The sequence below is a fragment of the Magnolia sinica genome, chromosome 2 (assembly GCF_029962835.1).
Source record: "Magnolia sinica isolate HGM2019 chromosome 2, MsV1, whole genome shotgun sequence".
NCBI classification, from domain to species: domain Eukaryota; kingdom Viridiplantae; phylum Streptophyta; class Magnoliopsida; order Magnoliales; family Magnoliaceae; genus Magnolia; species Magnolia sinica.
The window spans coordinates 22,741,668-22,765,117 of record NC_080574.1 but is presented as its reverse complement, the minus strand read 5'-3'; the positions used below and the strand labels follow the sequence as shown (position 1 = coordinate 22,765,117).

The 23,450-nt window shown below is 39.3% G+C and overlaps 1 protein-coding gene across 1 annotated transcript; it reads left to right on the top strand.

Moving 5' to 3' along the window:
• Positions 1–154: 154 nt before the first annotated feature.
• On the top strand, positions 155–23,104 carry LOC131236636 (methionine aminopeptidase 2B-like). The gene is made up of 13 exons (XM_058233942.1): positions 155–436; positions 3,596–3,707; positions 7,329–7,494; positions 7,903–7,939; positions 8,046–8,153; positions 18,327–18,426; positions 18,587–18,732; positions 18,815–18,906; positions 19,081–19,175; positions 19,902–19,998; positions 21,168–21,311; positions 21,435–21,652; positions 22,730–23,104. The coding sequence occupies exons 2-13, from the start codon at positions 3,612–3,614 to the stop codon at positions 22,838–22,840; spliced, it is 1,410 nt and encodes a 469-aa protein (XP_058089925.1). The 5' UTR covers positions 155–436; positions 3,596–3,611; the 3' UTR covers positions 22,841–23,104.
• Positions 23,105–23,450: the final 346 nt, after the last annotated feature.

The following is a 23,450-nucleotide window of genomic DNA, read 5'->3' as shown; positions in this document are numbered from 1 at the left end:
ATCCTATGGTAGACATGAAATACATATACATGTAGCCGCATCAGAGCATATTAATAATCTATATATACCCATGACAACCTATACATGAGCCTCTACGTGTACAGCTGACTTATGACTTTGTAAATGGTATATAACTCGCATCTTAAATCTTTTAACTTAAGGGTTTGGAAAGCCTTCAGAGAAGCCAGTACAGCGCTGCACCCCTCCGCCATCAAAAACCCAAATATCAATTCTCTCGATCCACAAAGCCGTTGAAGAGGACATTTTCGCTTATCAATCGACCCTACAAGAAGGTCGATTTTCGGTATTTTCGAGAGCGTTGGAGCTGAAACGAAGGAGAAAACCAGATATCCCCCTTTTTTCCCACATCCGTACAGCTACAAAGCTCGAATTTTCAGTTTTTGATTGATCGAATATCTTCTTCGGCTAGATAGCGGTATGTTCTTGCCTCTTAATATCTGTTAATGAGTAATTTTTCATTTCGGATGAAGATTTACGGTTTCTTCTGGGATTTTTTCAAATTTTTTTTTTTTTCGTTTTAGGAGGCCAGTTGCTATGCAATGCTGTAGGATACGGGTTGAGATATGCAATTTTCGTTTTCTATTTTTCTATTATTTATATTATTATTATTCATCAATAATAATGATAATAATAATAATAATAATAATAGTAATAATAATAATAATAATAATAATAACAATAATAATAATAATAATAATAATAATAATAATAATAATTATTATTATTATTATTATTATTTGTTCTAGGGGCCTGCTGTGGTGTTTGTGGTGTCAGTGTTTTAGCTGGTTGCTATGCAATGTGTGTGCATGGCATGCTATGCGATGTTGTTTTTCCATATATATATATATATTTTTTTTCTGGTGCGTGTGTATGGAGGTGATGGGGTGGATGTGCATTGTTTTCTATGGCTTAGCCCACACGATGGTTGGATAGGCTTGATTTTCTTAGGTGGCTCACAGTTGGCTAGTGTTTTTATGTTGTGGCCCGTTGCCCAGTCCAGCAGGGTGGATCCATTTTTCTGTGCTGTGGCTGTCCATAGTTTCCTATGATCTAGTTTTCTATCATATTGGCTGTCCATCATTTTATATGGTTAAATACTTGAATATTGGCATGTTATTTTTCATTGTGTTATTTGTGAATAAAAATCATTTTTAGGCATTTTTTTTTTTTAATGTTTGTTCTTTACATTTATTATTAAATTTAAAGGGCCAGTCCTATGTCGTAAATGAGGTGGGGCTATCCCCACTTTGGTCATTTCCATTACATGGGGTTGCATTATTGCAATTCAACTTAATCAAGCATCCAAACAGGGCATAAAATGTTTCCAGACCCCTTCATTCCAATGGTTCCAATACTTGTTATAGTGCTCGAATAGAAAGCGGTGCATTCGGTATCTACCCTTCTGTAAAATGCCTTCCTATTTACGAAACTTTCACTGTTTGGTAGGAAATTTTCAATTATTTTCAAATATCCAAAGACTAGAAAACTAGACCTGACCCTCAGCCAGGTCGAGTCAGCTGGATGACTGAGCTGAAGATGACTCTTGAACAAAATAAAAAAGTTGTAAATGTTGAAAGGAAAAATGGTAATTAGAATTAATAATGGAGGTGATTATCGATTAAAGAAATTATTGGGCTGATTTTGTGTCTCGTTTCAAAATCAACCGGTGTCTCTCGGGCTCGACGGATCTTCTTCTCAAAGCTTGGCATGGGATCAGAATAGGAAAGAAAAAGACTCAGATTTGGAGAATGTCTATCCTTGCAATTTGGTGGTCCGTTTGTGAAGAAAGAAATGATAGATGTTTTAGGAATATTTCAAACTCTGCCGAGTTTGTAGCTTCCAAAGCTAAGCGTTTGGTGATAGAATGGGCCGCTTATGTAGATGCCTTAAAGGATTTTGATTTTCTTTTTCTTGGAGTTTAGTAGTTTCTGTTATCTCAGTGGATCTTCGCTCTTGTTTCTATACTTTTTCTCCTTCTTAATATATAAATCGTTATCTTTCAAAAAAAAAGAAAAAAAAGAAATTATTAATTTAAAAATAAAAGAGGAAAGAAAGAAAGTACCTTGATCGAGTTGTTCAAACTAGGGTTTACTTTTTTTTTTTTTTCCTTTCTATTTTCATGATTTTTTTCGATATGTGGATTAGCGTTTCTGCTTCTTCTTCTCTCTCTCTCTTTCATTTTTTTTTTTGGACCTCTTCTTCAAGTCTTTGCAGGAAGTTTTATGAAAGAGAGAAACAGTGGCTTAAGCATGCACGAGTAGGGTTTCAAACTGGTCGGAACAAAGGGAGATGATAAGGTATAGGTGGCCAGAGTATGCATGCCACTCCATGTTACATGTGGACCTCGTGTAACAGGGAGAAATGTAACACAGAGAGACATGCTCGAGCATAATTTGGTTATTACATCTCTAGTACCTTATCATCTCCCTTTTGCTCCGACAGGTTAGAAATCCCACTCGTGCGTGGTCAAGCCACCATTTCTCTCTTCTATAAAACTTCCTGCTAAGACTTGAAGAAGAAATCCCAAAAAACGAAAACAAAAGAATGGAAGAGAGGTAGCAGAAACCCTAATCTGCAAATTGAAGAAAATTTAGGAAAATAACAAAGCTAGAAGTAATCGGTGATCACTTCTGTTATAAATTCTAAACATAAATTTTCTTTCCAAGTGCAACTCTGCAAATTTTTGATGAGGTGGATTACTTACAAGTCACAAGTGCAATTGCTGCCTTTAAATGGATTTCTCCTTGCATTTTTTTCCCCTTTCCTACCAAGGGCCTGTTTTGTTGCCATCAAAATTCTGTTTGGATAGAACTTATTGAACACATTTGTCTAGCTAATGTCCGCCTCAATAGGCTTGTATGGATAGAGTATTTTGCTGTACTGACTGTTGTTTGTCAAACTCCCTATTTGGACAATCTTATGTGGCCCTTGCACACACTAGACACATGTGGACATGCGGTGCACATGTAAATGAATACTAACACATGCAGTGCATGTTTGTTAGTTGAAGATGCACATTGGCACATGTCAGAAATAGCTAGAACATTCACAGTGGCGCGTGTGGCTATGTAGTATGTATGCATGGGTATTAGTACATGTGGCCTGTGACGCCTGTCTGGGGCACTTGAATGTTGAATGTGGCATATGTGGGGTACTTCAAGATGGGTGGTCTTGCTTGGGGCAAATTCACACGTGCCATGCATGTGCACAAGAGACAGCTACTCATGTATTTGATTGAAAATGGGCTCAAAGCAACTCTGTGTCTGGATTGCATTGTACACACCAACGGCTAGTCTTTTGGACATGCTTGACTTTGGTTTGTTGGATTTCTTGCTAGTGTGTGAATAATGGTTGACAAACCATGGACATGTGCTCTTATTCAGACATGGAAGGCTGTCTGAATGGAATTTCTTCAGTAACCAAACGGCCCCTAAGAAATGTTTCTTGAAATCTATGCACTCTATTTAACCCCTTTTGATTGTAGAACTTCATTTTGTTGTCATTGATTACTCTTATGTTCTATGCTTATGTGAATACAACTTTATTTCTTCTTTCATTTTTTCATATTACATAGGTGAAGAAAGAAAAATATGGTTGGGACCGATGCCAAAGTCATCGAAGGGGCTTCTATAGAACTGAAGCAGCTGCAACTTGATCAACATCAAGGTGCCAAAGATGGTGTTGTGGTATGTATTTAAGTCCGAGTTTGGATGCATGAGAGAATTATAAAAGTTCAGTTTAATCAAAGAAGAAATGAAAAAAGTGAAATGTTTTCTTGTTAAAAAAAGGAGTTCATGTTTCACCTGGAAATAGCCTTTGGATTGCATTTGCAGGTACATTTCTTTCAAGTGCAACTTGAGAGTTGACATTAACACTATTGCAATTGGGAACCTAGACCTTCCCTATGAGTGCCATGCAAAGACACTACAATTTGGTTATTCTTTTCTTTACCTTTTTTTGATAGGTAATTTTATTAGAAAAAGTGCCAAGCAAAACAAAAACAAAGATGCTAAGAAATCATCTGGAAAACAAAGACCGAAACCCCATCACAAGATAACACACCTTTGCTACAATCATCCTTCCCTGAATCTAACTAATGACCCTGTTCCGAACCTCCTAGATCACTCCCTCACCAGATTCAACCATGTTGTGAAAAGTTCTACTACTTCACATATGTACCAACAAGCAAAGAAAGCTGCCAAGAGGTTTTCCTTCTTCTACCAATTTGAACTCCTTGCCAAGCCGTTATGGATGTGACTGGGCATCACCCATGTGATTTAAAAGAGGATAGCAAATTTGACCATTTAACTGTGGGAGAAGTCACAATGCAGAAATAAAAGGTCCACCTTCCGTCTCCTTGTTGTGAAGACACAAGTAACAACAATCTGTTACACATGCTTTTGTGCGTAAAATGATCAATGGTTAACACCTCGTTCCTTACTCCCAACCAACAGAAGGCAATGACTTTGGGATGACCTGGAATATGAGATGTGGGGGCATAACTATAACGGGGGAAGTACCCTCCAAAAAATCATAAAAGGATCTATTTGTGGATTTGCCATCTTTATCAGGCCTCCACCACCGCACATCCTTTTCCTTGGGTTTAGGAGCAACCTGAGATAACCTATCCAATAATAGGATGGGATCGTTTGCCTCCATGTCATTGAATTCTCTTCTAATTTTTGGTTCCAAACAATCCACTCTCCCTTTATTTGGTAATATTGAGAATCCATCATGTCGTGCTCGTTGGCAATTAGATACAACCTAGGAAAATGGGACACGGGTCCCTGTCATCGCACGGAGGACCCTTCTCAAATCGAAACTGGTCCCAAACACTAATTTTCCCCCCCACAAGCTCGGAGAACAAGGGCCTAAGCATGGACATCGTTCTCGATAACCCAGGCAAGAGCTTTGTACTGAGAGGATGCCTTTGTAGACAAACCCCCATGATGAGAACCACATTTGCAGGAGATGAATTGTTTTCATAAAATGTCATCTTTCGTACAATTTCTCCATAACCATTTGCAGAGAAGAAATAGCAATATTAATATTTTTGAGGGATTTGATTCTTGCTCCGCCTTCATATTTTGGCTTGCACACTTACCCCAAAATTAAATGGAATTTGTGCTTTCTTGTGTATCGTCCATCATACTCTGTAGTATCAAACTCTTTGAAAAAAACGGCATATGCCTTCCAGAGCTTTTCCCAATGAGAAAAGTGGGAAAGGAAACCTTGTTTTTTTTTTTTTAAAATTATTGGAGAGATAACGGTAACTATATCGATAATTAAAACGGAATACAAGAAAAGAGGGTCCTCCTGCCAAGATAGCGAAAGGATTAACCTTCGATTTGTAGCATATTACAACCCTTTAAGTTTACAAAATTAGAGGCCCACTCGGCTAAATACTGCTGAACTTTCTGGAGTGTTGATCCCGCTGACGCATCTCCCATTCATTTCTTCCCACACCGACCACCAAACAACCAATAGGCTCATTCTCCAAACCGTAGTTCTTTGTTTTCCTAACTTAGGCCCATGCCAAGCTTTTAGCAAACGATTAGAAGAATCTGGAAAGGACCACGGAATATTGAAGGAGTTTAGAATAGCTGTCCACACTTGGTTAATGAAGGTGCAATGAATGAACTGGTGGTCCACCGATTCTTCATCGACCATACAATAGAGACAAATGTTTGTAATTATTATACCCCTTTTCCTCAAGTTATCTATAGTTAACACTTTCCAACTAACCAGCTGAATACTGCAATCTTTGGAGGGACTTTAAATTTCCACACTTGATCTGCCATAGCCTTTTCCACAGTTGAAAGGTTCCCGTCTATAAAATTATATAGAGATTTAACCAATAAAGAACTTGAGCTATCGAGTCTCCATACTAGTTTGTCTTCACTCGTCTGATCGGGCTTACAACTGATGATGTGACGTTGAAGAGTTGCAAATTCTTCGATCTCCCAATCATGTAGATTTCTTTTGCAAATGGGATTCCAAACAGTTTCGTCCCCAATTTTAGAATAGCAGTCAGCCACCAGAATGGATCGATTCGAGGTAAGGCGAAACATATTCAGGAAGTCTTCTTTTAAAGATGAATCCCCCTCCCATATATCTTCCCAGAAGCGAGTGTTATTGCCTTTTCCTATAACAATATCGATACCTTTGAGAACCTCCCTCTTTGAAGATAGAATACCTCTCCAGAGAGCCGAGGCTTTATAAACTGAGGATTCCTTTGTCCACCAGCCTCCCTCTGAGCTGTCATACTTGTTTTTAATAAGTGAGTTCCACAAAGTCCTGCTTTCTGTTCCGAGTCTCCAAGTCCATTTGCCTAGAAAGGCCTTGTTCATGGTTTTTAGATCTTTGACCCCTGCATCACCTTTTTGCACTTGCTTACACACCTCCTTCCACTCGACCAAATGGAATTTTTTGTCCTCCTTTCCATGCCACAAAAAATCTCTTCTTACTCTATCAAGAGTTAACAAAATCGACACTGGACATTTGAACAAGGACATGAGATACAGGGGCAGATTAGACAGGGCTGATTTAATCAAAGTAAGACGACCTCCCAATGTTAAATATCTACATTTCCATTTGGCCAGGTATGTCTCAAATCTTTTGATAACTTTGTCCCATAAGCGCTTTGGAGGTTTCCCTATACATAGAGGAAGGCCAACAAACATAGTCGGTAAACTTCCCATTGGATAGTTGAAACTGTGTGAGAAAATAAAACATAGATTTTGGGGGAAAATTTCGTGCATGGAAACGCACTTTCCCAATGCTTCTAACAGTTTTGGTGCTCACAAACAGTGGAAGAAACCCTCTTTCCTTTTGCGCCTATTCACGGAAAACAGCCCCTTAATGTTTTGTATTCACTATAGGAGCAAACTGTAGTTCAGATGTACTGGAATCTTATGCAACTGAATCAGCAGGCTTCACCACCCAGTGCATATGGCTCAAATCTTTGGGGGTAATAGCAGTTTCATGTCATGTGTGTCAACACTATGAGCTCATTGATGGAGGCCTCAGATATATCCAGTTTGGGGTTTTAAGACAAACTTGGAAGCTGTGGTATCTTTTAGGTGAGGTTATCCTGATTATTAATGTACCCAGTGCTAATGTATTTTGGTTAGTTATATCTTTTAGGCCTTTGGATTGTTCATGGAAATTCAATGGTGCTTAGGTTTTGTCTTATGTCTCAATTATTTATGATATCCATATTTGTTGCATTACTTTTGTTCTCTCTACTCTGTATAATTGTTTTCTGCTTTAGTGTGATTTTTGCGGAGTATCTGTCGTATTTTCAGGAGTCAGTTGATACAGTGGAGAAAAAGAAAGTAGAATTCTCCGAAGGAGAAACCATATCTTCAAATCCTAGAGATGTAAATGGGAAGGCTGGCATGTCTTCATCACCTTTGCAAGATGATGATGAAGATGGCCAAGGGGATGATACAATATTAGATGGATTGCCAGGTTGCTTGTCTTACCTTTTATTTCGTGCACACTATTCTATCATGTAATTTTGGATTAGTTAGTTCTTCAAGTTATTCTTTTACTTCTTAAGATTATCAATTAAAGTTCTTTTCTTTAGATATATTCAATTGAAGTTGTTCAATTATAGAGATCCAAGTAGATTTAAGGCCTCATTATGTGTTTGCTATATCTGTGGAGTTTTCTCAATCGATAAATGCTTAATCCATGCAGAAGTATCTGCAAAAAAATAACTGCTAAAGAAGAGTGTCATTCATGAATTATGTCTACTCTGTAGGTTGTATGGGGCATTTTAATTCTGCACATACATACATGCATCTCTCTCTCTAATTTGTCCCATCTCTCTCTCTAATATGTGCCTCTGCTTGAATTGTGACAACTTTTTGCCAGAAACTGCAAAGAAGAAGAAGAAGAGAAGCAAAAGCAAGTGAGTACCTATTTCTGGTAGCACCCTTTTCTTTAGCATTCATATGTAGAACTTCTACCCCCTTTCATTGAAGGTAGCTTTATTATCACTATTTGAATGTGTACAGGAAAAAGAAAGAAACTGTGAAGCAAACTGATCCACCATCTATTCCAATAACCGAACTGTTTCCTTCTGGGGAGTTTCCCGAGGGTGAAATCCAACAATACAATGATGAGTAAGGGTGTTTACTTTAGTGGCATATTCTTGTAATTGGTAGCACAGATAGAGCATAATTATATTTGTTTTCCTTCACATGAGTGAGAATTAGATGGAAATTAAATAGACGTTATCATGTTAATTGGGTGATTGTATGTTTTATTTTCTTTTCTTTCTCAACTGAGGATTGGAATTAGGTGATTGGGTGAGCAAATGGGTGGGCAAGGTCAAGCTGTTAGTAATTGAGTGGGCTTCTCTTTTAAAGATGTAGCTGATTATGATCTCCAAACCGCACCCCCCCCCCCCCCCCCCCTTTCTTTTTTTCGGGCTGTAACCAGAGTCTTTTCCTTTGTATTCTTTTCCCGTTTTGCTTTGTCAGCGGCCTTCTTAATAAAATTTCAGAAAAAAACTCAGGGTTGGAATTAGTGGTTTGGAAATTGAATTAGTATCTAAAATTTATAAGAGGTAAAGAACATATTTCATCATGGTAATTGGGTGAATGCAGGTTCTCTTCTTTGCTTTCTTAACTCAGGGTTGGAATTAGTGATCTGAAAATTGTCAACGGTTATCTGAAGGGATTCTTCAAAAAGCTCTAGGGGTCTTCGTCAGGTGGACCCTCTATCCCCCATTCTCACCCTTATGGCAGTTGAAGCTTTAGGTAATATGCTCCACAACGGTCAAGTTGAAGGATTCAAGGTGGAAGGGATATATCAACCCATCTCTCACTTGCAATTTGTGGATGATACTTTATTTTTTTGTGAGGCGTCCTCTGACGTGGTGGAAATTTTGAAGACTATTGTCAAATGTTTTGAAGTTGCGTTGAGTGGGCCTTAGAGTCAAGAAGTTGCATGGGGTGTGGATGGAATTGGAAGGTGGAGTGGATGGCAAAGATTTTTGGGTGTGCGGCCGGGGTCCTTCTGGCTACTTTTGTCGGTTTACCTCCGTGTGTGCGAAAATAGGCTCTACACCTATGGGATAAGGTGGTGGAAAGATTAGAGAGGAAGCTAGTTTCGTGGAATACCCGATATCTCTCGATTGGTGGTCGCATCACACTTGTAGAAGCAGCTTTATCTAATCTTCCTCTTTATTTTATGTCGCTTTTTAAATGTTTGCCACGAGTTCCTTCAAGGCTCGAAAAGCTAAGGCGGGATTTCTTATGGTAAGGCATGGAAGAGAAAAAGAAGTTCCATCTTGTTGGTTGGGTTGAGGTGTGCGAACCGTTTGAGGGAGGGGTGGAAATCAAGGACCTTAAGGCTATGAATATCGCTCTGCTTGGTAAATGGATTTGGGGTTTTGGAGAGGAAGAAGAGGCTCTTTGGAAAGAGGTTGTCAAAAGTAAATACGGATCCATGATCGGTGGGTGGCGGATAAGGGAGTTGTTAGTGTATACAATGTTGACCGTGTGGAAAGGTATTTCTTCCGTGAAGGAGGCATTTTCAAAAGGGGGAGGGATTCTCTTTCGAGAATGGTGAAAAAATTAAATTCTGGGAAGATGCTTGGGTGGATGCCTCTTTGTTGAAAGAAGATTTTCCTTCCATTTTCCACTTATCTTCGGACCCCTCCATTATGGTAGCAAACTGTTATTCTCGAATTGAAGGGATGGTGGTATGGGAGCCTCCTTGTAGGCGTTTCCTTCGTGATGAGGAAGTTGAGGAGTATGCTGCCCTCCTGGGGCGCATACATCTCCTTTCTCCAGTCTCTTCCAATTCGGATAAGTTACATTGGAAAGCTGATAAGTTGGGCTCATTCTTAGTAAAATCTTTCTATTCCCTTGTGTGTGAAAAAGTGCCCCAAGGTGAAGTGGGATGCACAAAATTCGTGTGGACCTATAACGTTCCCCCTAAGATTGCAGCCTTTGGATGGTTAGTCGTAAGAAAGAATGTTCTCACCATTGACAATTTGCGGAAGAGATCTATGATCTTACCGAATATTTGTAGCATGCGTATGCAAGATGAAGAGACTATCAATCACCTTTTCCTGCATCGTCCTTTTCTCATTTTGATTGAGGCGGATGTTTTGGGTTGCTTCCAAATTGCTTGGTCCTTCCTGGAGTCGGTGAGCCAATGTTTGCTAGCTTGGCATATGCTTTGGAGAATGGCTTTGCTTGCCATTTGGTGGGCGGTATGGGAAGAGAAACATATATGCTTTGACAATTCTTAGAAACTGGTTGATGACACTTCCCAAAGAGCTAGATTTTTAATTATTGAATGGGTTTCTTTTGTATCGCTATTAAAGGGATGTAATATGGATTTCCTCGGGGTGTAGTTTGGTCATTGCCTCTTCGTCCTTTTGTTGTTGTTGTTGTTTTCCTTTGTTTTTGGAATTTTTATTTATTTATTTATTTATTATTATTATTATTTTTGGCTTTTAATAAAATTATGTTATCTTTCAAAAAAAAGAAAAGAAAAGAAAAAGAAAAAGAAATCCCTATATTGGAAGATGATGGACTTTTACCAGGAGATGGACCAAGGGGACGATTGTGCACCCATAGAAGAAAGGAACAATAGATTCTTGATCAATAAATGTGAATTGGTATTTCAGCCCAAGAGCAACAAGACGTCTATTTTCTGTAAAAATTAATTTAAGCACTTACTAATTTGGGTTTGCCAAACGATCTGAATTGTATAGGTGCTGGAAATAAGTTTTTATCAGATGACACCTTAGATGTCTTGTTGCTCTTGGGCAATGGTATTGGGGGGGGATTTCAGATGCTAGGATTGAGGATTTCTTTAGGGAATGGTTGCTTGGGAGTTCTGTTGTAATATTATACTGTCCATGTGTCGGTTTTAGTTTGGCCTTGCTTCTTTCTTTTTCTGATAAAATCTCATTGTCGATTAAAAAAAACATGTTGATTAGGTAAGTAGGTAAAATGATTTTTCCCCTGTTTTTGGCATGGACCATAAACAACCTTGTTTTTTTTTTTTTTTTAACATACTTCTATTTATTTAAAACCATGGATGCCTCATTTTATGAAATAAGATATGTTTACATGGTAAGGTATACCCGGATTGTCATATAGAAATTGAGTCTACTCTCTCTCTCTCTCTTTCTCTTCTGACTTCTGAGTCAAGCCCCTGAAACATGTACGTAGTCCGGCAAAGTTGTAATGAGTCACACTAGTTTCTCTCTAGGGAGGCCAAGTCTGCATGGTGGATGTGCTAGGTGCTGACTAAATAAGGTGTTCCTGAATGCAGTGGTATGGCAGCAACAATCATCCATTGCTTAATGGATTTTTGTATTATTCTTTACTTATAATAATTTTTTGAAAACTTTTACATATTTTAACAAAACATTCTTTTGAGAAAAATTTCACTTGTTTGCACTTTTAATAAAACTTTGTTGTCCCAAATTATTAAAAAAAAAAAAGAACTAGTCATACTGGTTATATCCCAAGTCCCAACCGAATCACACTCTAAAGGGGTGTGCTATTATTGTGCTGGTACCTCTGAAAGCTACGGTGATATTGGACAGAAGTGGGGCTTACATGATGTATTTATGACTCCAACCTGTCCATCAGATGTGTGACCTCAAGTTACCCCTAGTACACAAATGTCAGCGTGATCCAAAACTCAGGTGCTGACGTGCTGTGGACTACCTGAGTGTTGGAATGGGCTGATTTTTGAGATATGGAGCTAACATGAGCTCATGCACCTGATGGATTGGTTGGATGTCCTGCATACATCATGTGGGCTGCACATCTCCCTCTTAAGGTGACCACTGCGGTGCACCTCCAATCTGAAACCAATTTTTGGTTCCCCGAGGGTCAGCATGTTTGACCCCTCATCCATCTCTAACATGTACATATATATTATGTTAAGCCATAATTTTTATTTTTATTTTCTCAAATATTGGTGTAAACATTTCAAAATCTTTAGCAGTTAAGAACAAGATATGGTCATTTTAATTTTCAAGCAGCAAACTTGACTCTGAGTAACAAGATTCGTAAAGCTGGCCCAAATATCTGGGGCAATTTCATGTTGATGATGATGGAGATGGACTGATATTTGAGAAAAACATCATGGTCAAATCAATCTTATACATTTTGCCTCAAATATTGATCAACTCATAACCTTCCAAGGCACATCTTTGCAATTATTGAGAGAAACTTGGTACAGTTTCCATGCAAATTCTGGAGCATAAATATAAATTGTACTAGATCAGGTTTAAAAACTGAACTTTATAGAGCTAGAAGAATTCATTTCGCAAGCTAAGAAGAAAATACACCTTGCAAAACAAAACATAAAGTTCAAGATGTAAGGATACTCTGAAAATTCCTACAGTTTCAGGATCAATCTTTCTTGCATGTTTGTTGAATTTGGTTGTGCATCATTGATTCCTCTATATACATGTATAATCCTTCCATGATGACCTGGCTTTTGCTCATCGAGGAATATATAGGCGGCCAGACATTGTTCCTAGTCAAATTTGTTTTAGGGAACTTATTTTGATTGAAGAGTGGGATTTTATTGAGCCTAAAAATAAAAAATAAATAAAAAGAGCAACTCGCGAGACAAAAGATTGGAACATAGGGAAAGAGTTGGAGACCCAAAGTTGGCTCCTATTGACTCTGTCTATCTTAAAAACTGGTATTGGAAAATTTGTTTTCGATGAGCATTGGAACTTCATTAAAATGAAGACAAAAGTAGGAAACAAAAATAGAACTCTATGATGGAGCCAACAGAGAAGGATATCTTCAGGGCCGAATTCCGCAGGCTAGCAAAATGCCCAACCAACCCTCACCATGGTAACTTAAATACCTATCATAAATATTCACACCATTGTAGAGAGCACTCAACTTAGCAGTTTCATAAGCCTCCTCATTCACTTCTCCAGGGATAAGAGCAAGTGAGATGGAGTGATGATTGCACAGGTCAGTGACCTCGTCAGTGGTATCTGCAATCCTCCATGGAAATGGATCACCCTTGGCCCAACCCAAGCTATTGCACTTTTTGAATCACCTTCAGCCACAACAGGATAGGTCTAAATCAATGACAACCTTGATCTCTTGGAGCAAAGAAGCAGCTACTACGGCATTCAAATCAAAGATGCTGGCAGGCCTTCAAACTTTTGCAACAATAGAACCCTTGTAGTCATGTGTAAGATCACCAATACCTGCAATTCCCAAGGAACATCCATTGAAATTTACTTTGGAACCCGCCTAGGGAGGAGGCACCTAAGGGGTATTCACCCTACTTTTTTTTTTTTGTTGAAAAGTGACGTCTTATAAAAGAGAGAAACGAGTACACAAGGGCCTGACCCGCTGAGATAGCAGACCAGAACACCTAAGGAAAGGAAAACAAAAACAAATTGCTGCAGTTACTCTGCAGCACTAGGGAGGCCCATTCCACAATAAGATAATGGATTCTTTTGATTAGATGACCCATGTCATGGGATTCCCCTTTAAAGCATCTACCATTGCGTTCTTCCCAGACTGCCCACCAGACAGCCGCTAGAGCCATTCTCCAAACAACCTTTTCCTGTTTGCCGAGGACTACCCCATGCCAAGCAATGATCAACCTATCTGGAGACTGAGGATGGACCCAAGAAATCTTGAACCAAGAGAGGACCATGGGCCAAATCTGTAGGATAAACAGACAATGAATAAAGAGGTGGTTCACTGATTCAGCCTCCGCCATACAACATAGGCAGATATTGGGAATGCACATGCCTCTTTTCCTTAGATTATCTACTGTCAACACCTTTCTGCTACCGACCAACCAACTGAACACCACGAACTTTGGGGGAATATTCAAATTCCACTTATGGTCCATCATGGGAGCTGCCGAAACCATGAATTTGTTGTATATTTGATTGTATAGAGACTTGACCGATGAGCCCAAATAAGTCTGTCGGGGTTTTGAAGATCTATAGAGCTGTTGTTGAGAATAGCTAGCAGGCCCTCTAGCTGAATAATTTCATTATCGTTCAGATTTCTGTCACAAGGGATGTTCCACACGGGCGTAGATCCAGAAACCGAAACACAATCTGCTACTGGACTACCCCGATTAGAAGCCAATTGATAGATGCGAGGGAACTGCTCTTTAAGAGGAGAATCACCAATCCAAATGTCATTCCAGAATGATATGTTTTTGCCGTTCCCAACCGAGAGCCGAGTCCCATTTATAACTGCCTGCTTCATTTGTAGCACGCCCTTCCATATCGCTGATGTTTTATAAGCTGTTGAGTCTTTTGTCCACCACCCTCCAACTGACTGACCATATTTGCACTTTATGAAGGAATTCCACAGAGATCCAGATTCAGTCCCGAGCCTCCAGGTCTATTTACCGAGAAGACCATGTTCATCAGTTTCAGATTTTTAACCCCCGCTCCTCCATCCCGAGTATGCAAACACACTGTTTTCCAATCTACCAGGTGAAAATTCTTCTTTTCACCGTTACCAAAGGAAGTCCCATCTTAGGCCTTCAAGCTTGTCATAGATAGGCTTCGGACATCTGAATAAAGACATATAGTATAGGGGTAAGCTGGATAGGACCGCTTTGATCATGGTTAGACGACCCCCTATCGATAGATACTTGCATTTCCAAGAGGCTAAATGTTTCTTGAATCTATCTATGACTTTATCCCATAGATGATTTGGAGGTTTACCCACCAAGAGAGGCAGACCGACAAAAGTGGTGGGAAGAGAATTCATTGAACAGTCAAAGAGAGCTGCAAACTCGGCTATCTCCTTCTCTTCCATGTTCACACCGAAGATAGTGGACTTGGTTAGATTCACTCAGAGGCCAGACACTGCCTTGAGGCATCGAATGATGGTGTGAAGATTGCCTGCCTTCTCAATATTAGCTTCACAGAAGAGCAGAGTATCTTCAGCATACTGGATGTGAGAAATGGGAGGCATGCCACTGATCTGGCAGCCACCAATAATGCCCTCTATTGAACCTTTTTGCAGCATCTTGGAGAAGGCTTCATATAGAGATTGCTTGCCAATTGTGGAAAATCCACAAAAATTGGAATCCAATTGGGCCCGGCTAGCATCCAACTTGCATATCTTCTTAAACAAAGTTCTCGCTGAAGATGATTTCCTAGAAAAGGTCAGGCTATTTCTTTCTAGCTAGGGGTGGCAATGGGTCGGGTTGGGTTAGGTTAGGTCCAGGTTATAACAAGTATGGGTCTAACCCAAATCCAACATATTTATAAACAGGTTGAAAATCTTGACCCTAACATAACCCATCTGTAATGGGTCAACCCACACCTAACCCACTTGATCCGAATCCAGTGGATGTGAGAAATGGGACGCATGCCACTGATCTGGCAGCCAACAATAATGCCCTCTATTGAACCTTTTTGCAGCATCTTGGAGAAGGCTTCATATAGAGATTGCTTGCCAATTGTTGAAAATCCACAAAAATTGGAATCCAATTGGGCCCGGCTAGCATCCAACTTGCATATCTTCTTAACCAAATTTCTCGCTGAAGATGATTTCCTAGAAAAGGTCAGGTTATTTCTTTCTAGCTAGGGGTGGCAATGGGTCGGGTTGGGTTAGGTTAGGTCCAGGTTATAACAAGTATGAGTCTAACCAACCTATTTGTAAGCAGGTTGAAAATCTTGACCCTAACACAACCCATCTGTAATGGGTCAACCCACACCTAACCCACTTGATCCAAATCCAACCTATTTATAAATGGGTTGAAAATCTCGACCCTAACACAACCCATATGTAATGGGTCAACCCAAACCTAACCTGCCTGACCCATTTAATTTAAAAAAATAAAAAAATAAATTAAATGTAGAAATATTGCCATTTTGTAGAAAAATATAACCTAGGTAGAAGTATGGTTGTTGTAGAGTATCCTAGGTGGTAGAATCTCCTCGTTGTTGGGGAACGGAAGCCAAAGAAAATTGGCGAGGCTTCTATACTATTCTTTCTGCTGTTTCTGCCTCTCCCTAAACAGGGGGCGAATGTTGTTTATATAGGCCAGGAAACTGTCAGCTCGCTAGGAGCCGACAGACACTTGGCAACAATCTTTCATGCAGGTGGACACTTGTCAAGAATGAGCCATGCAAGGTGCCACGTGATTAGCCGACGGTTTGCTCTAGGCAGGGGTGTCTACACAACCACACTACAACCATCATAACCAATTTCAGTTTTATTTATTTATTTAAATTTATTTTTAAGTTAAATTATATTATCATATATAATGCATGTATATAGTTAGGAAGTTAGCTTTTAACAAGGAGGCAAGTGGCGGACCATATTCATGACCCGCTGAGTCCAACCTATCAAACCCAGACCCAACCCATTTAATTTTGGGTTGGCAAAACACAACCAAACCCAACTGACATGGGAAATGGGTTGACCCAAACCCAACTTTCTAGGTTGAGTCTTGGCCAGGTTGGCGCATTAGGTCAAGTTTTGCCAGCCCTATTTCCAGCTCTGTCTTCCTCTAAAGTATCCATGAATGAAGATTCCTAAGGATTTTTTATTTGGAAAAACAATGAAATTTATTGAAAAAGGCCATAGGAAATAGCGGCGAAAAGCAACAACTACACCTTAATGACAAACCGCAAATATCTACTACTCAAATAAAGAAAAGATACAATCATCCTTGGTCTTTAAACAAGAGGCCCATCCCATTACACCAAAGTTTGCCTTCCTGAATACCTCCGACGCCGATCCGCTCTTATTTTGGGAACATCTGCCATTCCTTTCCCCCCATAGGGCCCATAAGAAAGCCAATAAGATCAGCTGCCAAACCACGCTTCCACCTTTCCTGACAGGCTGACACCAACTCCATGCTAAGCATCTCCTGAACAGACCTTGGCATAATCCAAGACGTTTGAAATAAATTCAAGACCCACACCTCTTGTGCATAAGGGCAATGGATGAGTAAATGACAACCCATTCCGCATTTCGCATGCGCATATCGCAGATAAGGGGTGACCAAGCTAGGGAGGATTTTTTGCTCCGGTGATGAGATCTGTCTGAATCTTTTACGGCTAGTTTGCTAGCCTCCCCTGGAGTTGTCACCTTTGCATGGTTAGTTGGTCCAACAGCACATACTTTTAGGCTCCATTAAATGGAAACTTACCATGCATTCTTTATGCAGTTTTTTCCCCCCCTAAATATGCAAATATGTGCATTTTAGTATCTCCTGAAGTTTCACTGAAAAATTCCATCATTTTCCCCACGTTTCCCTGCATTTCTGGAAATCAGCGATATTATCGGCGATATTGATATTGTTTCCTATCCCCGGCCAATGAAACTTATAGCAATACCGATACTTCGAACATTGGTTGTGATCAAATCCTCATTTTGGACCAGTTACGTTGTTGCACTATGATTATTGTCAACGGATGCTGTTTATGCCTGAGGGAGGGATGCATAATAAGTCAACCTTCAGATACATTGTAGTTTTTCGTATCTGGTTTGGGGCTGGGTTCTGGGGCAGTTTGAAGTGGGATGTCAATGTCCTGATCCAGTCTTCAATTGTTTGAGGCACAGAGGATTCGCCACTCCCGGAAGAAACGTAAAATTATTCAGGAGTATTGTTTCTTGGTGGTTCTCTGGGTGATTTGGAAGGAACGCAACAACTGCACTTTCAGTGGAATTTGTGCTCCTGTCTCCAATGCCATTCTTAGAGTCAAAGGGCTTGTTTACTCTTGTTGGACGGAATCGGTGGGTGTTCTTCAGTTGTTCTTAGGGTCAACCCCTTCTCTTGAATAGCTTTTTGGAGCTCTGTTTTGCTTTTGACCTTTGGTTCCTTTTAATAGCATTGGACAACTATTTGGGATCGGCTTTACGAATTGTGTTTCATAAGGAAACAAAAATCTAATTCTCATGATTTGGTGAAAGTCCGACACTGGGCGGCCACCTGGCATCAACCCTCCTTTACTTGGGCTGGGGGCTGATCAAAATAGCTACTGGGCAGAGTTAGGTTGGTCAAAGATTGTCGATGCAGTACACAACTAAAATCAGGAAAAGCCATCTAGTTTCTTCTATTTTTATTGAGGACATGATTATGATCAGCAGGGATAGATTTGTATCTATAGCTTCATCTGGGACCTCTAAGTGGATATTATTTGAATGTGTTTTTATGGCCCCTTTTCAGTTGATGTGGGGGGTTTTGGTAATTTAAATCTCTTGTTTTCATTAGTGTGCGCTTTTGTTGCCGTTGCTGATGATACCTGTTTTGTGGAGCTTTATTTTTAAAAGCTGATGGCTGCATTACAGTAACCTCTGGAGGACAACATCTGAAGAAAAGAGGGAACTAGAGCGACTTGAAAAGCCTATGTACAATGCAGTTCGTAGGGCAGCAGAAGTTCATCGACAGGTTACACTTTGATCTTATATTTGCTTTTCTGCATCATATGTTTTGGATCAGGTGTCTAATCAGTTCACTGTTGAAAAGATTAATATAATTTGTTAAAAAGGCATGAATTTGCATCAAGTTCTAAGTTGCACAATGTGATGTTTTGGTTTCTTGTGATTAGGTTCGCAAATATATGAGGGGTCTCTTGAAGCCGGGAATGTTAATGATCGACCTCTGTGAAACCTTGGAAAATACAGTTCGAAAATTAATTCAAGAGAATGGCCTCCAAGCGGGCATTGCCTTCCCGACAGGGTGCTCGTTAAATTGGTAATGTCATTTTTCTCTGATAATCCACATCAATCACAATTTGTTTTTACAAGGTCTGTATTAAAAAACCTTTACTTTACAGGGTTGCAGCTCATTGGACCCCAAATTCTGGAGATAAGACCGTACTTCAGTACGATGATGTCATGAAGCTGGATTTTGGAACTCAAGTTGATGGTACTGCCTACTAGATTCCTGCAAATATATTTGTTATCTACTTTTGCATCTGCATGTGTATTTACACTGTTTGTAATGTAGTTTTCTTCTTCTGTGCAATGTGCTAGTGACATGGGATTGGTTTATTTTTGTTTCTTGTAACCTCATGTTGATGTTCTACCATTGCCAATGCAGGTCTTATAGTCGATTGTGCATTTACAGTGGCATTCAATCCAATGTTTGATCCCTTGCTTCAGGCTTCACGGGAGGCTACAAATACAGGAGTTAAGGTATATTTTTTTCTCCTCTTTTACCACCTCTGAAAATATCTGATGTTGGTTATACGAGCGAAACCAAATTTTGCAGCAGAGTTTGCTAGTGGAGTGAGATAAATTAGGCACAAAAATGCAGAACTTGGTTAAAAATAAAGATTGTTACTGGTGGCAACATTAGCCTCCACGTCCAGTTCCAAGAGCCCAGATAAAAGAGGAAGATTAATTTCTGGGGTGCTGCTGATTGTTAAACTTTTGCTAATCTACCATTTAAAATCCAAACATAAATTGCTGGGAGAAAGGCTAAAATGATGATTATTACTAATACTATTATTATTTATGTTTTCATCCCCTGTTTGAAAATTTTACTAGTACACTGTTGGTATATTTCGCTGTTCTGTAATAGCTACAATATGTCTACACATTGATTCTGAGCCGATACATAATTGGTTGGAATTTGTTCTCCTAGCTGTTGCATAGTGATGGGAAAGTGACTTGTGTAGTAGAGAAGCACTTTACCATAGAATTTGATTGGGTGTTGCTTGTGGAAAGGATATGCAAATAGCTTAATCAGCTTCTGTCCCATTATCTCATACCAATTGCTGGTTTCTTTTCAAAGCATTTTAACAAGTTACAGTAATAAGTTAATGAATACATCAAGACTGCTAGAGTTCCTGTCATTAATGAACATGCATGGGTCAGATTTTTTTTTGGGGGGGATTTTTCTTATTTTTCTATTTTCAGGAATCGGGAATAGACGTGCGTCTGTGTGATGTTGGTGCTGCAATTCAGGAAGTCTTGGAATCATATGAAGTGGAAATCAATGGGAAGGTGTTTCAAGGTAAACTAGTTATAGTTGCTCAACTTCACTTTCTTATTGTCGAGAGCGTGAATGAGGTGAATTTGTTCATAGTTTGATTTCATACAGTGGTTGGTCCATTCTCCTTATTGTTATTGTAATCTAAGAATAAACTATAAGGTCTATTGTTATTACGGTATGAAAGGAAAATAGCCCTTAGTTTTCCTTTTATAATAAAAAAATAATCTAACAAAAAGGAACTTGATCTTTTGTTATTACATTCCCAGTGTGAAGAAGAATGTCAGCAGCTACTAAAGATCAAGTACATTTAATATAGAAGCCTTCTGAAGGTTCTTACTAACTAAATGCAAGGTGAAAGGTAACCTGGGCAAGGTGGTCATGTGCGTAATTAGAGCTGGTGAGGGTGATGCTGAAGTTTGCTTTTGCAAGGGTGTGGGATGGAGTACTAATAATTAAACAAAGCCTGTGTTTGTGCACTTCTCTCACTACCAACAGAACATTAATTGCCAAAAGAAAAGGAATAGAGAAAAACGGATGATTCACATGCTACAGATGGCAATTGCATTGAGTTGCGTCAACTCTTCAATTAGGAATTGTACCTGGTTGGCACTGTCTGAAGGCATCTTCCTTCTGTCTTTTCTTTAATTTTCATTTCCTCCAAGGTTAACTGGATCGTGGGTTGCTCTGATACGTGGTACAGGAATGGGCATACGGTACGCTACTTCCTCCAATACGTGGTACCCTAGGGGTTGGATCACGCAGGCCACTCCAGTACGTGCTCTTAAGCATGTGGAGTATAGGTTTATATTCAAGTCAACATCATAATTCAGATAAGAAATGGTGAACATATTATTACAGTTCCCGCATGCATGCTATTGGCATAAATCAAAGTATAAATCTCTACATTATAAAGCTAAATTTACCTCACAACTTAAATCAACACTGATATGGAATTGTAATTTGGGATCACTAGAAGTTCTGGTCCAGATTGCAAATGACTCATAATCCGATTACATTATTCAGAATGGAAAACATGAAGTGGTTGTCTATTCAGGTAACATTGATCCGGTCTTTTGTTACTAAAAAAACCTTGAGCTTGCATTTTAACCTGTCCTGTTTCTTCTGCATGCAATATGTCCCATCACACTGTATTTTTATATTATCTAAGAGTCATTACTTGTTTGTGACAGTGAAAAGTGTTCGGAACTTGAATGGACATAGCATAGGACGCTATCAAATTCATGCTGGAAAATCTGTACCAATTGTAAAAGGTGGTGAGCAAACAAAGATGGAGGAGGGTGAATTTTTTGCTATCGAGACTTTTGCATCAACAGGTAAAATGTAGTTGCGTGGTATTTGAATGATAATTGCATGTAGCTAATGATTGAAAGAAAGATGGCAGTAGTTCATGCATAGACCTGGGGAATGTCAATGTGCTTGTATGCTTTTATGTGCAGGGAAAGGATATGTTAGAGAGGATTTGGAATGTAGCCATTACATGAAAAATTTTGAAGCTGGACACGTACCACTAAGGTTGCCTAGAGCGAAACAGCTACTTGCCACAATCAACAAGCACTTCTCGACACTTGCATTTTGCAGACGGTATTTGGACCGCCTTGGAGAGTCGAAATACCTAATGGCACTAAAGAACCTCTGTGATGTTGGTATTGTTCAGGTATGCATGCATGTTTCCATGTCGTTGTGAATACATACAATGAGTATTCTTTTGATATATTGTGCTTATTTAAATTCGTCACTTGATGCTCTGAGATGTCTAGCAGAATCACAACCGTAACCCAAGTCAATTTTGTGAGGATTACTTGGTGAATGCAAACCATTCAATTCTTTGGTAGAAGTACCTTGTATGGATTCTTTGATGCAAGCACAAAAAGTTGAACCCATGCATGGTTGTCTTGTTGAACCGAGAACAAGACTGATCTGCATGCTACCTAACCATTTTTTCTTTTCTTTTTTCAAATGTGAAGTCTTGCTACCAAACATTTTCTTTTTTAATGTTCAGCATGCAACAAAACATAGTGCATGATGCACGAGAAAACCTCCCCTTGGGGGGATAGCGTATCAGAATCAATACATTGAGCCCACAACTCTTGCTGAGATGATATGATGAAACTCCAATTTCACTAGACACCTTAAAGTTGCCCCTTGACTGGCAATGCACAGAAGAGGGGAGCTGCCCATGCCAAAATCAAGCAAATGATGCCATCCTCAGAAGACCCTCTGAAATGCACCCACAGCGTCATGATTTTGGCCTCACCACATATTGTTTGCCTAGTTTATGATGTCCTACATTTGGGGTTTGAGCCTATAGGGCGGGCGGGTTTCAACATTTGAGGTCTTGGGTTTGACCCCAACTTACCTATAAAACACACACACACACACAAATATATATATATATATATATATATTCCATATTTGTGAGTCTTGTCTGCAAGTTATGCTGATGATTTTTTAACTCGTCAAACTAGTTGCTGTCATCATCCATGACAGCAAATGCACACAATGCTTGTCTGCAACTCATGCAAAAAAGAAACATTCTTAACCTTGCCATTCATGTGAGATCTTGAACTGGAACTGCTCCATGCCTTGCTGACAGCCTAAGTTCATTCTGAACTTAAAATAGTAACCCTTCTCTTCTGCTAATAACATCATGATATTATCAGCATTGTGTGGTTGGATTGGTTTATTTTTATGGCAGCAGGCAAAAACTCACAATTGATTGTTCCTTTTGCAGCCATACCCTCCTTTATGTGATATTAAGGGCAGCTACGTGTCTCAGTTTGAGCACACTATCCTACTCCGGCCTACCTGTAAAGAGGTCATATCCAGAGGTGACGACTTTTGAGTCCTATTTTCTTGATATATGTACGTATCGCTTTTTTTTATTTTAAAAAGCTTGTTTTGTGGATTGCTTGTCAAGAAACCTCAGTCCAGATGTCCTTTTGTTTTGAGAAGTATTAAGACTGTTAGAGCACATGATAAAGATAGCATGCATAGATGAGGAATCCAACGGATTAATCCGGGAAGTGTGTTACATTAGTTTCCATGTTCTCACCATATAATTTATCCTATATGATTTGTATGGTGGAAAACCTTTTACATGGCAAAATTTGTGTTTCGTTTTGTTTTTGGTAGTGCTGGAAGTAGGAAACTTCAAGGCAATAAGCTATAGGTAGCCGGATTCGAGCCCAGATCACTCTCTAATGGAAAAGTGTCTCTACCTGCTTTTATTATTTAGTTTAAGATGTCATTCTTTGGAATCAAATGCTACAGATTCCCAATCTTCAAATTACAATGTTAGGTACATGTGGAGGGAGATGCCTTATTAGAAAGAGACTTGGGGCTTGTTTTCAGTCACCCTTGAAGGGGGCACTTGAGGCCTAAATGCCCTTTTTGCTCCAAACGGCAGGTGATGTTGTGCATTTGAATGCATTTTGCAAAACCCCTTTTCATCT

Excerpts from the sequence above, each read along its gene's own strand:
- LOC131236636 (XM_058233942.1), top strand. The coding sequence starts at position 3,612 with ATGGTTGGGACCGATGCCAAAGTCATCGAAGGGGCTTCTATAGAACTG. Across the intron at positions 18,733-18,814 it reads ACAGGGTGCTCGTTAAATTG|GGTTGCAGCTCATTGGACCC; the intron begins GTAATGTCATTT and ends TTTACTTTACAG. Across the intron at positions 18,907-19,080 it reads TTTTGGAACTCAAGTTGATG|GTCTTATAGTCGATTGTGCA; the intron begins GTACTGCCTACT and ends TTGCCAATGCAG.